The sequence below is a fragment of the Primulina tabacum genome, chromosome 12 (assembly GCF_025594145.1).
Source record: "Primulina tabacum isolate GXHZ01 chromosome 12, ASM2559414v2, whole genome shotgun sequence".
Taxonomy (NCBI): Eukaryota; Viridiplantae; Streptophyta; class Magnoliopsida; order Lamiales; family Gesneriaceae; genus Primulina; species Primulina tabacum.
In genome coordinates, this window is record NC_134561.1 from 46,799 (window position 1) to 58,793 (window position 11,995).

General features: G+C 49.9%; 1 protein-coding gene across 1 annotated transcript; it reads left to right on the forward strand.

Annotated features, from left to right (window-relative positions):
• The first annotated feature begins 218 nt into the window (after positions 1 to 218).
• LOC142521236 (uncharacterized) lies at positions 219 to 3,746 on the forward strand. Its single transcript, XM_075624463.1, has 2 exons — positions 219 to 3,233; positions 3,423 to 3,746. Exons 1-2 carry the CDS (start codon positions 219 to 221, stop codon positions 3,744 to 3,746), a joined length of 3,339 nt encoding a protein of 1,112 aa, XP_075480578.1.
• Positions 3,747 to 11,995: the final 8,249 nt, after the last annotated feature.

An 11,995-nucleotide genomic window follows, 5' to 3' on the forward strand; every position in this document is an offset into this window, starting at 1 on the left:
GTAGTTTGAGTGGTATGCCTCGCCTTTTTGCTAAGATTAAGCGCCTCAAACATCACCTCAAGTGGTGGAATCAGGATGTTTTTGGGAACCTTTTCGATAAAATCATTGAGGCTGAGAGGGCTGTTCGGTCCGCTGAGGTTGTCTGTGAGGCTGATCCTTCTGAGTTGAATTGGACTTCTCTGTCTGATCGCAATGAGGATCTGGCCCGTGTCACCGCCATGGAGGCGGATTTTTGGAGACAGAAAGCTGCTTGCCACTGGTTAGAGGATGGTGAGAGGAACACCAAACTCTTTCACAACATGGTGAAGAAGAAAAGGGTGGCGAATAAGATTTTCCGCATCTGGGATAATGGGGTATGCCTGACGTCTCCTGAGTTGATTCAGCAGTCGGGAGCCTCGTTTTTCCAGCATTTGCTTACTGGTGACCCCTCTGCGCTTGCGAGTCCTGATTTTTCGGGCTTCCCCTCCGTTATCTCTGCTGTGGAGAATGAGGGTATTGTTGCGACCCCTTCTTTGGAGGAGGTTCGTGCGACCGTCTTCTCCATACATCCTGATAGTGTGGCTGGGCCTGATGGCTTCTCCTCGGCGTTCTTTCAGCATTGTTGGGAGATTGTTCATCAGGATGTTTTTGATGCTGTCCTGGATTTTTTCAGGGGTTCTCCCCTCCCCCAGGGTTTTACCGCCACCACAATCACTCTGATCCCCAAAGTCGCGGGTGCTCATGCTTGGTCGGACTTCCGTCCGATTAGTCTGTGCAATGTCACTAATAAGATCATCTCTAAGCTGTTGTACTCTCGGCTGAGGGTTGTGGCGGAGAGACTTATTTCACCGAATCAGAGTGGCTTCGTTCCGGGTCGGATGATCTCCGATAATATTCTCCTAGCCCAGGAGCTCACTCACAGTCTCACTCTCCCCACTCGTGGCGGTAATGTTATCCTGAAGTTGGATATGGCCAAGGCCTATGACAAGGTCCAGTGGCCTTTCCTCTTCGAGGTTTTGAGACACTTTGGTTTCTCGGAGCGGGTTGTGGAGATGGTCTCGGCTTGCATATCTCATTGTCATTTCTCCGTGAACATCAATGGCTCTCTCTCGGGGTTCTTTGGTTCCACTAGAGGCCTCAGACAGGGCGATCCCTTGTCCCCCATGCTTTTCATTTTGGGGGCGGAGTACCTATCGCGCGGCCTTGACCGCCTCTACCTGCAGCATCCTGAGCTCAGGTACCGCTCTGGTTGTGATATCCTGATTTCCCATCTGGCTTATGCTGATGATGTCATTATTTTCGCCAATGGTGGGTCTCGTAGTTTGCGGCGCCTTATGGGTTTACTGCATCATTATGAGAATTGTTCGGGTCAGCTGGTGAACGCTGTCAAAAGTTCTGTTATCTTGCCTCCGAGGTGTTCTGAGCGACTTCGCTCTCGGATTTTGCGCATCACCAGGTTTGCGGAGGGTCATTTGCCCCTCAAGTACCTCGGAGTCCCCTTGTTTAGGGGTAACCGAGTATGTTCCCTTTTTGAGCACCTCCTACAATCTGTTCGTAGGAAGTTAGAGGGTTGGGAGATCCGGACGCTCTCTCCGGGTAGCCGCATAACCCTTATCCGCAGTGTGCTCCTCTCCATGCCGATTTATCTGTTTCAGGTGGTACAGCCACCGCTTGCTGTCATGGAGAAGCTTGAGCTGGTTTTCAACGCTTTTCTCTGGGGGTCGCGGACACTGGAGAAGAAATGGCACTGGGCCAAGTGGTCTCGAGCCTGTCTCCCAGTGATGGAGGGTGGTCTTGGCTTCCGCAGATTGAAAGATCTGGTGGATAGCTTTTCTATTAAGTTGTGGTTCCGGTTTCGGCAGGGCTCCTCTCTCTGGGCGAGATTCCTTTTACGGAAGTATTGCCAGATGGATGCTCCTGCCTCTGTTCTCCCTCGTGGTTTAATATCCCCCACCTGGCGTCGTCTCCTACGGATCAGACCTCGCGCCGAGCCCGGCATTCGCTGGCGCGTTGGCCTTGGAGACGTGTCCTTTTGGGATGACATATGGTTTGGGGATACTGCTCTGTCCAGCCAGTGTGAGGTCCGTGGGGGCCGTGCTGTTCGGGTTTTTCACTTTTTGTCTGAGGGGGCTTGGGATTTCGATCTTCTTTGCGCTGTGGTGGCCCCTTCTGTTGCTGAGGCGATTACTTTGACCCCGATTGCCTTTGGCGAGCCTGATTTGGCGCTTTGGATTCACAGTTCTGACGGTGCTTTTTCGATTAGGTCTGCTTGGGAGCTTGTCCGATTGAGAGACCCTGTTTCTGATATCTTGACTCCTTGTTGGGGCCGTTGGTTGAGGCCCACGATGTCTTTTTTTATTTGGAGATTTTGGCATCAGTGGCTCCCGTTGGATGATATGCTCCAACGTCGTGGCTTTGAGTTGGCTTCTCGATGCCAGTGTTGTGATATGTCGGAGACATTTACACATGTCTTCATTGATGGCCCGATAGCCCGTTATGTCTGGCATTTCTTTGGGGCCATATTTCGTGTCCGGATCCCCTGCACAGGGGATCTCAGGTTGTTCCTTAGCGCTTGGAAGAGAAATCTTCATTGGGCACCTGGGGGCCACGTCAAGGAGTTTCTGCCCTTCATTGTTTTGTGGTTTCTCTGGATGGCTCGTAATGATGCGAAGCACCGTCAGTTGCGTATTTCTGGGGAGACTGTGAAGTCTCAGATTTTGTCTTATCTGCGTCTTGCCCATGCTGCTTTCATTGTTAAGCCCAAGCACTGGCTTGGTGCCTTTGAGGCGGCGAGATCGCTGGGAATTTTTGTTGCCTTTCAGCGGACCCATAGGTTAGCGATTGTCCGGTGGCTCTGTCCACCACCTGGGTGCTTTAAGCTGAATGTTGATGGGAGTTCGAGGGGCAATCCTGGGGAGTCGTCTGTCGGTGGTGTTGTGCGTGATTCTTCTGGCAGGGTGGTGCTCTCCTTCAGCGAGTTTATCGGAGTCGGGACCAATGTCCGGGCGGAGCTTTGGGCGGTTTGGAGGGGCCTTCTTATCTGTTCCGATCTCGGTCTTTTTCCCCTTTGGGTTGAGACCGATTCTCAGATTTCTCTTCAGATCCTGCGTTCTCGTCGGTGTCATTGGGGCCTTCATCATACAGTCACTCGGATTCTGTTTCTTTTGAGGGGGCGGGCGGTTCATTTTTCACATATTTTTCGGGAGGGAAATTCGGTGGCGGATGCGTTGGCGGCGAGGGCTCATACCATTAGGGTTTATACCTTAGAGTTAGGTCCTTCACTACCCAGACACATATCCATACTGACCCGCTCGGATATCTCCGGGCTTCCCTACCTTAGATACAGATGTTCTTAGCTATTTGCAGCCCCTTCCTTTATTTGGATCTATTTCTATATATATATATATATTTATATATATCTATATGTATTTTTTCCTTTGCAGGTACTGTCTCTTTGGAGTGCTTTGTTTCTTTGGATCTGGGTGGACTCTCGCACCTTCTCCATTGGTGCTTTTATTTGGACCACCCTGTTCTCTGGCGGTCGCTCTCTGCAGGCTTCTCCTTGGCCGCCGCTTTCTATATTTTGTGTTCTCTTGCCGGGTTTTATGGTGGCTTTGGATGATCTCTCTCAGTGGTTTCTCTGGCCCAGAGCTCCATTCATGTCGGGATTTATATGTTCTCTGCTTTTGCTACGTGCATTGGTGGCTCTCCATGTTATCTCTTGGCTACCTCTTATATCAACGTTCCAGTCACGCTTGGATTTATGACGTTATGAGCTCCATACGTTTTCACCTTCTTCTGGGGATTTGAAGTTTCTCTTACTTCAGCTGGATTGCGACCGATCTCGGACTAGGACGCCATTTTCATGTTGGACTTACAGCGACAGACGGATCAGAGATGGGTACAATTGGTTGTCTTTTGCACCTACATCTGAGTCGGATCTTTACAGTTTAGACATGTTTCGATTTGTTTTGATGTATTTAGCGCTGCTCTTATATGTTCATTTTATTATGCGCTTTTCCTAGGGATTAGATTTTGGCACGTGTATTTGCCACCCTAGGTTTTATGTCTTTATGTTTTATGTGTTGTCAGACTCGCTTTTAGAGAGGTCTTGGTATACCTGCCCTCTCTTTAGGCCTTATCTTGTATTTCTTTTGTGTTTATATATACAGGTAGGGGTCCGCCTAACCCCACCGCTAAAAAAAAAAAAAAAAAAAAAAAAAAAAAAACCCTAAACCCTAAACCCTAAACCAAACCGCCCCCAAAAGAAAAAAAATTTTTCTCTCAAGTGAATAGAGACCAAAATTCGCCAAAAAATCACTCAAAAATCGCCCCATGTCGGCGCCGGTCTCCGGCCGGCCAACTGTACGACCAAGTGCGCCTCCTCGAGACGCGTCTTCTGTAAAATTTTCAGGTCAATCGAAGCTCGGTTGCTCGGCCAAATCGACGTCTAAAGGCCCGGAATTTGCGCAGATTCCGGCGATCGATATCGGACCGGTCTCCGATCATCGTCTGCCTTTAATTTGTGGTTCGTTGGAAGCGTCTCCTCAAGACGATTCTAGTGTAAAAATTTCATGCAAATCGGAGTTCATTTGCTCCTCCAAATCGGCCGGCGAAGTGGCGCCGTCACTGTTCATCGCGAATTCGTCCATTCCAGCTCAAATTCCGGCTCCTTCCGGCCTTGTATATTCGATCAGTTCCCCGATCTGTGATCCTCTCTCCAAGGTGCATCTTTTGGTACCTCACCCATCATCTGATTCTTCTCCGGTGGACGGGAATTTCAGATCTAAGAATTCACATACTGTACTCACGCCTGTGCCGGAGTTTGTCTTCAATTCCGCTGCCGTCGCCGCACCAAATTTAAATTCCTTTGGCCAGGGTACTCATCAAGGGATGGGTAATCGTTCCATGTCCTCAATTGCTGGAAATCCATCGCAGATCGGAAACGCCCAATTTTGTGGGTTCGGATCGAGTTCATCGCCGAGTTCTGCTATTTCAGGGCCGAGTTCCACCGGTTTTCCGAGTTTATTGGCCGGTTCTGGGGTCCCCTCATCATCGCCGGTTGACGGCTGTTCTCCGGCGAAGGTGGTCCGAGTTGGATCGGCCGAGTCACCCATTCCTTTCAAGCGGGTTGACCCAGTATCCAATTTGTGCACTTCTGCTCCTGTTGATACAACGGTTGTTTCTGCGCGTTCTGTTCCTCCTACGGTATCTTTCAAGGATATTTTGAGTCGTTCGTCTCCAAATCTGCTGGCCAGGGGTTTCGCAGATGTTGTTGACTCGATGGAGGAGGTGCCTGCTCCGACTATTCGTGATGGCATTCCAGGTATTTTGTTTCCAGATCAGGTTATTTCGTCTCTGTCTGCTCCGTTTAAATTTGCTTTGGTAGGGCGTATAACGGGGAACCGGAGATTGACTCCTAATTCCGATATTTTATCTGCTTTGTCTTGTATCGGTTTGTTGGGTTCTCATACTGTTCGTTTTCTTCCTCGGGGGTATATGGTTCTCACCCTTTCCTGTGAGGAGGATTATTTGAGGTTTTGGACTCAGCCTCTAGTTTCGATTCGCTCTGTAGTGATTCGTTTTTCTAAATGGACTCCTGAATTCAAGTTTGAGGCAGACTCTTCTATTGCTCCGGTCTGGGTCAGGTTTCCTGATTTGCCCTTGCATCTTTATGCTAAACAGAGCTTGTATCCACTTGCTAAGATTTTAGGTAATCCTGTTAAGATTGATGAGATTACTGCTGAGGGTACCAGAGGCTCTTTTGCTCGGGTTTGTGTTGAGATTGATGTTCTTCAGGCACGTCCGGAGCATATATGGGTTGGTTGGGGTGATCATAGTCAGGTTCTGGAGGTGGTCTATGAGCAAGTTCCCCATTATTGTTCTTATTGCCAGTTATTGGGTCATTCACTTGATTTTTGCTCTCGTAATGGCAAGTCTTCTCGCCCACGCCGGACCCGACCTCATGGTAAGGGTGTTGTATCTGATTCACCACCTCAGGATCCTAGTGAGCAGCCTCAGGGGATTAATTCTGATCAGCCACCGTCCAGTGATACTGATTTTGCAGTGCATGTTTCTAAGCGTCCACGGCGTCGGCCTGTTCTGAGGAAAGATCCAAATAGGCCTATTTCTACGAAGAATTATTATGAGGTCCTGCAGGATTTACCTAATGATTCTGGTCCTGGTGAGTCTTCGGGTGTTGTCAAAACCCGTCCCATTAAGGTCAAGTCTCTTTTGAGTAAGCTCGCGACGGAGCAAAATGCTAGAGCAGGGTATCTATCTCCAGTAGTTGTGGCTCCGGTTATCTCTTCTCAGGCCACAGATATGGTTGAGGTGGTGTCTCCTGCTGTTGCAGTTGTTTCTGAACCCGTGGTTGTTCCGGTGGTTGAGCATGCTCCTGCCGTTCAGGATTCTGTGGTTGATACTCCTGCTTCTATTATGATGACTTCATTTGCGGTGGGTTCAGGGAGTACGGGATGTGAGGACGGTGATGTGTCATCTTCAACCACTGCCTGTTTATCTTTACCGCTTCCCGGCCGTACGCGTTCTCAGCAGCGGCGGTATGACAGACAGAAGGCGGATCAGGCGGCTTTGCCCTACGGGCGACCTCCTGATCCAGGATGATATTGTTTTTCGCCTTTTGGGCGTCTTGTGGTGGGCGTTCACTGCAGAATTCTCCTTACCCACATTTTGTTTTATTTTGCTGGATGTATTCCGGGGCACCCGCTGGTTTGTTTGCTTTTTGTTCTGTTGTTTTTCGGGTTGCCTTGTTGTACTATGTCTCTATTTATGCTTTGATGTTATGATTGTATAGCCTTTTTGCGGAGGTCTTGGCCTAGTCCCCCTCCCATTAGGTGTTTTTTGTTATGCTCTTTTGTTGTATATACTGGTAGGGGTCCGCCGAACCCCCCCGCTTCCGGCGGTGTTTCTGGGAAAAAAAAAAAAAAAAAAAAAAAAACCCTAAACCCTAAACCCTAAACCCTAAACCCTAAACCCAAAACCGAGACCCTTTTGCCCCCAAAAAATTTTCTCTGAAAAAACACATAGTAAAAGGTGAGAAAAAACACACTAAACCCGTCACTATTCACGCCTACACGCTGCCATGCCGCCGCCGCCGGATCCCGGCCGGCCAACCACCCCACCTGAACCGCCTCCTCACGGCGACCACCCTGTCCAAGTTTCAGTCCAAATGAAGTCCGGTAACCCCTCTAATTTCCCGACCGAAATCTCGCCATTTCCGTCCAAAATCGCGTCGTCGCCGTGCACTGTTCCTCCCGGCGCCAACTACCAACCATCTGACTCGCCTCGAGCAGACGGTTCCATTGGTACCAGCCCCACTATCAATAACTCAGTATTTTCACCGGAATCTTCGTCACAAGTTGCGCCAGCACTGTTCCCCGCGGCGGCGAGTTCTTCTCCGCTTCGTCCGGCCGATTCTGGTCACCATTTTCCACAAAAAGCCCCGATCTGGAATCGTGAGGTCCAGACGATTCCACTGCCACAGGCCCCGTCGTCAACGGTGTTCCCCTCCGGCGACAATTTCAGATCTACTGATTTCCACCCTCAAACCCTAGCTTCGTCGGAATGTTTCTCAAATTACTCCGGCGTGGCGGTTCCTTTGGCTAATTCCTCTCTACCGTATACTCCTCATTCCATGGGCTCTCCAATCCTTCCATCAATTTCAGAAAATCCGCCGCCGATCAAAAAACCCCAAATCGGTGAGTTTCCGTCCACTTCGCCGCCGATTTCAGGTACTGTTCCGGCTTATTTCTTCGATTCCTCTTTAGGCTATAATCGTCCAGTCATGGGTCGAGTTTTGCCACCTTCAATTTCAGGTTTCCGACCACCGGTCGGAAACCCCCAATTTCTAGGTCAAAATCGATTTTCCTCCCCTTCTTTGGTTCAATCGACCCCTCTTATGCCCGGTTCTAGTGGATTGAAGACCGGTTCTATGACCTCCTCGCCGTCGCCGATCTTCGGTACATCTCCGGTGGTCAACTCGCCGGTCAACTCGCCGGTCAACAACTCAGGTTCGGCTTCTAAATCTGATTCTCGGGCGACTAAGACGTTTCCGGTGTCATTTAGGGATGCTCTGGCTCCTACTTCACCTCGCTCGGGGAGGAATGGCTTTGGAGATGTAGTGAATGCTATGGATGAAATGCCTCTGCCGACTCTTAAGGATGGGAAACCGGGTATTTTATTCCCGGATGAGGTAATGTCTTCTCTGACCGAACCTTTTAAGTTTTCTTTAGTTGGGAAGATTTCTGGTAATAGATCCTTAGTCCCTAACTCGAGTATTTCTGCGGCATTTGCTCGTTTGGGATTGAAGCGATCTTTTGATTTGAGATTCTTGCCTCGGGGTTTTCTGATCCTGTCACTTCAGTGTGAGGAGGATTATGCGCTCTTTTGGACGCGTGGGCAGATGATGGTTGGACCTCTCGGGATCCGTTTTTCCAAATGGACCCCGGAATTTAATCTTCAGGAAGAATCTCCCATTGCCCCGGTTTGGGTGCGTTTCCCGGGTTTGCCCATTCACCTGTTTAACAAGAAAAGCCTTTTTGCCCTTGCCAAGATTTTGGGCAACCCGGTGAAAATGGATGACTTTACTGCTAACTCCTCTCGGAGCGCTTTTGCTCGTGTCTGTGTGGAGTTGAATGTGTTGGAATCACCCGTTAAGCAAATTTGGGTGGGCTGGGGTGATCATACTCAGGAGATTGATGTTGTCTATGAGAAAATCCCTGGGTATTGCTTGGATTGCAAAATGTTGGGTCATTCGACAGATGTTTGCTATTCACATGGGAAAAATCCAAAACCTGCTCGATCCAAGCCTACTGATCGAGACCCTCCTCAGCCACAGGCCCCTCCTGCTCCGGCACCTCCTCAGGGTGCTGTTCCTGTCATTGTCCCGGGACCACTGCCCCAGCTTCATGTCAATGGCCATGGTCCCCGACGTAGACAGAGGCGGAGGCCTGTTCGTCAGGCTCTCCCGAGGGATGATCCTCTTGCTTCGAACTCTTTTGGAGTTCTTTCCCATTTGCAGGAGACAGAGGTAGGCTCTGAGGAGCTTGGATTAGGTGTTCCTGATCCCTCTGTCGTTTTGAGTTCTCATCAGGAGGCCCCTATTTCTGACCGTCCTGAGGTCACGGTGGCTGAGGACGATGAGAGTGTTCCTTTTGTGGACTGCGTGGATGACCTTGGATCTCCACGCCCGGACGTGGTGCCTGTGTTTGCCTCCACGGAGGTATGTATTGAAAATCATAGCAGTCACTCGGTCCCATCTTTTCCTGCATCCCCTGCTGATGCCACTTCTATGCTAGACGAGTTGATTGCTCGACAGGGACCCCCTATTCTTGAGATGATTCCCAGTCACATGTCGGCTGATGATCCTGATCAGGATTTTGATCGACATTCTGTGTCTGGGGTTAGCTGTGGGTCTGATTGTAGTATTCTTGACACTGACATGTCCAATCCCAGAAAAAGACCACAGGATGATGGTCGGCGATCGCGTAAAAAGCGATCGGATCCTTCTTCCACCCGTTCCCCATGAATTGCTTAATCTGGAATATCCGGGGACTTCGAGGTTCGGAGTCCCAGCAGAGGCTTCATGCCTTTGTGAAGGAGAAACAGATTAAGGTTTTGGCTGTTTTGGAGCCCATGATTGATCTGGATCCGAGATTCATGACTCGCCGTTTGGGGTTTTCTGGAGTCATCTCTAATCTCTCCGGTCATATCTGGGTTTTTTTTTGCTGCTGATGTGAGGGCGGAGTGTGTTTTTGATCATGCTCAGTTCCTTCACATCAAAGTCTCTGCCTCTTTCTTGCCGACAGAGATATTTTGTTCTTTTGTCTATGCTAGATGTGATTATGTTCAGCGTAGGGAGCTTTGGGCTTCTTTGCTTTTGGTTAAGCCTGTTTTGGGTCCCTGGCTGGTTGGGGGCGACTTTAATGTCGTTAGGGATGCGTCTGAGTGTTTGGGCTCCCGTGGTGGTAGGTTGATACCCATGGAGGAGTTCAACACTTTTATTCTTGATTCTTGCCTGATCGATGCTGGTTTTGAGGGGTCTTCGTTCACTTGGACGAATAAGACCATTTGGAAGCGGTTGGACAGGGTCTTGGTTTCTGTTGATTGGGGAGATCATTTCAGCTCGATTCGGGTTGAACATCTCGCTCGTACTGTCTCGGATCACTGTCCGCTTTTGGTTACCGCTCCTGTTTTTGCCCGTGGGCCGAGCTCGTTTCGCTTCCAGCGTATGTGGGTTAGGCACCATGGTTTTTTGCAGACTGTGAGGCTTAATTGGAATCTGCCTTGCAGTCTGAGCGGCATGCCTCGGCTTTTTGCCAAGATGAAGCGTCTCAAGCATCACCTCCGGTGGTGGAATCGGGATGTTTTTGGTAACATCTTTGATAGACTCACTGAGGCCGAGAGGGCTGTTCGTTCAGCCGAGGCTGTGTGTGAGACCGACCCTTCTGACGTGAATTGGACTTCGTTGTCCGATCGCAATGAGGATCTGGCCCGTATCACCGCCATGGAGGCGGATTTTTGGAAACAGAAAGCGGCTTGCCATTGGCTTGAGGATGGTGAGCGGAACACCAGACTCTTCCATAATATGGTGAGGAAAAAGCGCGTTGCGAATAAAATTTTCCGCATATGGGAGAATGGGGTCTGCCTGACGTCTCAGGATTTGATTCAGCAGTCAGGAGCCTTGTTTTTCCAGGATCTTCTTACCGGGGAGCCCTCTGCGCTCGATTGCCCTGATTTTTTGGGTTTTCCCTCGGTTATCTCTGACGTGGAGAATGATGGTTTTGCTGCGATTCCCTCTTTGGAGGAGGTCCGCGCGACCGTCTTCTCCATTCACCCTGATAGCGTTGCTGGCCCTGATGGATTTTCTTCGGCGTTCTTTCAGCATTGCTGGGAGATTGTCCATCAGGATGTTTTTGGTGCTGTTCTTGATTTTTTTCAGGGATCTCTTATGCCTCAGGGTTTTACCGCCACCACGATCACTCTAATTCCCAAAGTCGAGGGTGCACGCGCCTGGTCGGACTTCCGTCCGATCAGTCTGTGCAATATCACGAACAAAATCATCTCGAAGCTGTTGTACTCTCGGTTGAGGGATGTGGTGGAGAGACTTGTTTCCCCGAATCAGAGTGGCTTCGTTCCGGGTCGGATGATCTCTGATAATATTCTTCTTGCCCAGGAGCTCACTCACAGCATTACTCTCCCCACTCGTGGTGGTAATGTCATCTTGAAGTTGGATATGGCCAAGGCCTATGATAGGGTCCAGTGGTCTTTCCTCTTTGATGTTTTGAGACATTTTGGTTTTTCTGAGCGTGTTGTGGCTTTGGTCTCGGCCTGTATTTCCCATTGTCATTTCTCCGTGAACATTAATGGCTCTCTATCGGGGTTTTTTGGTTCCACCAGAGGCCTCCGGCAGGGCGATCCATTGTCTCCCCTTCTTTTCATTTTGGGGGCGGAGTATCTTTCTCGTGGCCTTGACCGACTCTACCTGCAGCATCCTGCGATTAGGTATCGGTCTGATTGTGATATTTTGATTTCCCACCTGGCTTACGCTGATGATGTCATTATTTTTTCCAGTGGTGGGTCTCGTGGTATGCAGCGCCTTGTTGATTTTCTGCATCACTACGAGAATTGTTCGGGGCAGCGTGTGAATGCTGCTAAGAGCTCTTTGATTTTGCCTCCGAGGTGCTCTGGGCGCCTCCGCTCCCGGCTTTTGCGAATCACCGGGTTCGCCGAGGGTCATCTGCCCCTCAAGTACCTCGGAGTTCCCCTTTATCGGGGTAATCGCACGTGCTCCCTTTTTGAGCCCCTCCTACAGTCTGTTCGTAGGAAGTTAGAGGGTTGGGAGATTCGGACCCTCTCCCCGGGTAGCCGTATGACCCTGATACGTAGCGTGCTCCTCTCCATGCCGATTTATCTGTTTCAGGTGGTTCAGCCACCTCTGGCTGTCATGGAGAAGCTTGAGCGAGCCTTCAATGCCTTCCTCTGGGGGTCGAGGCCC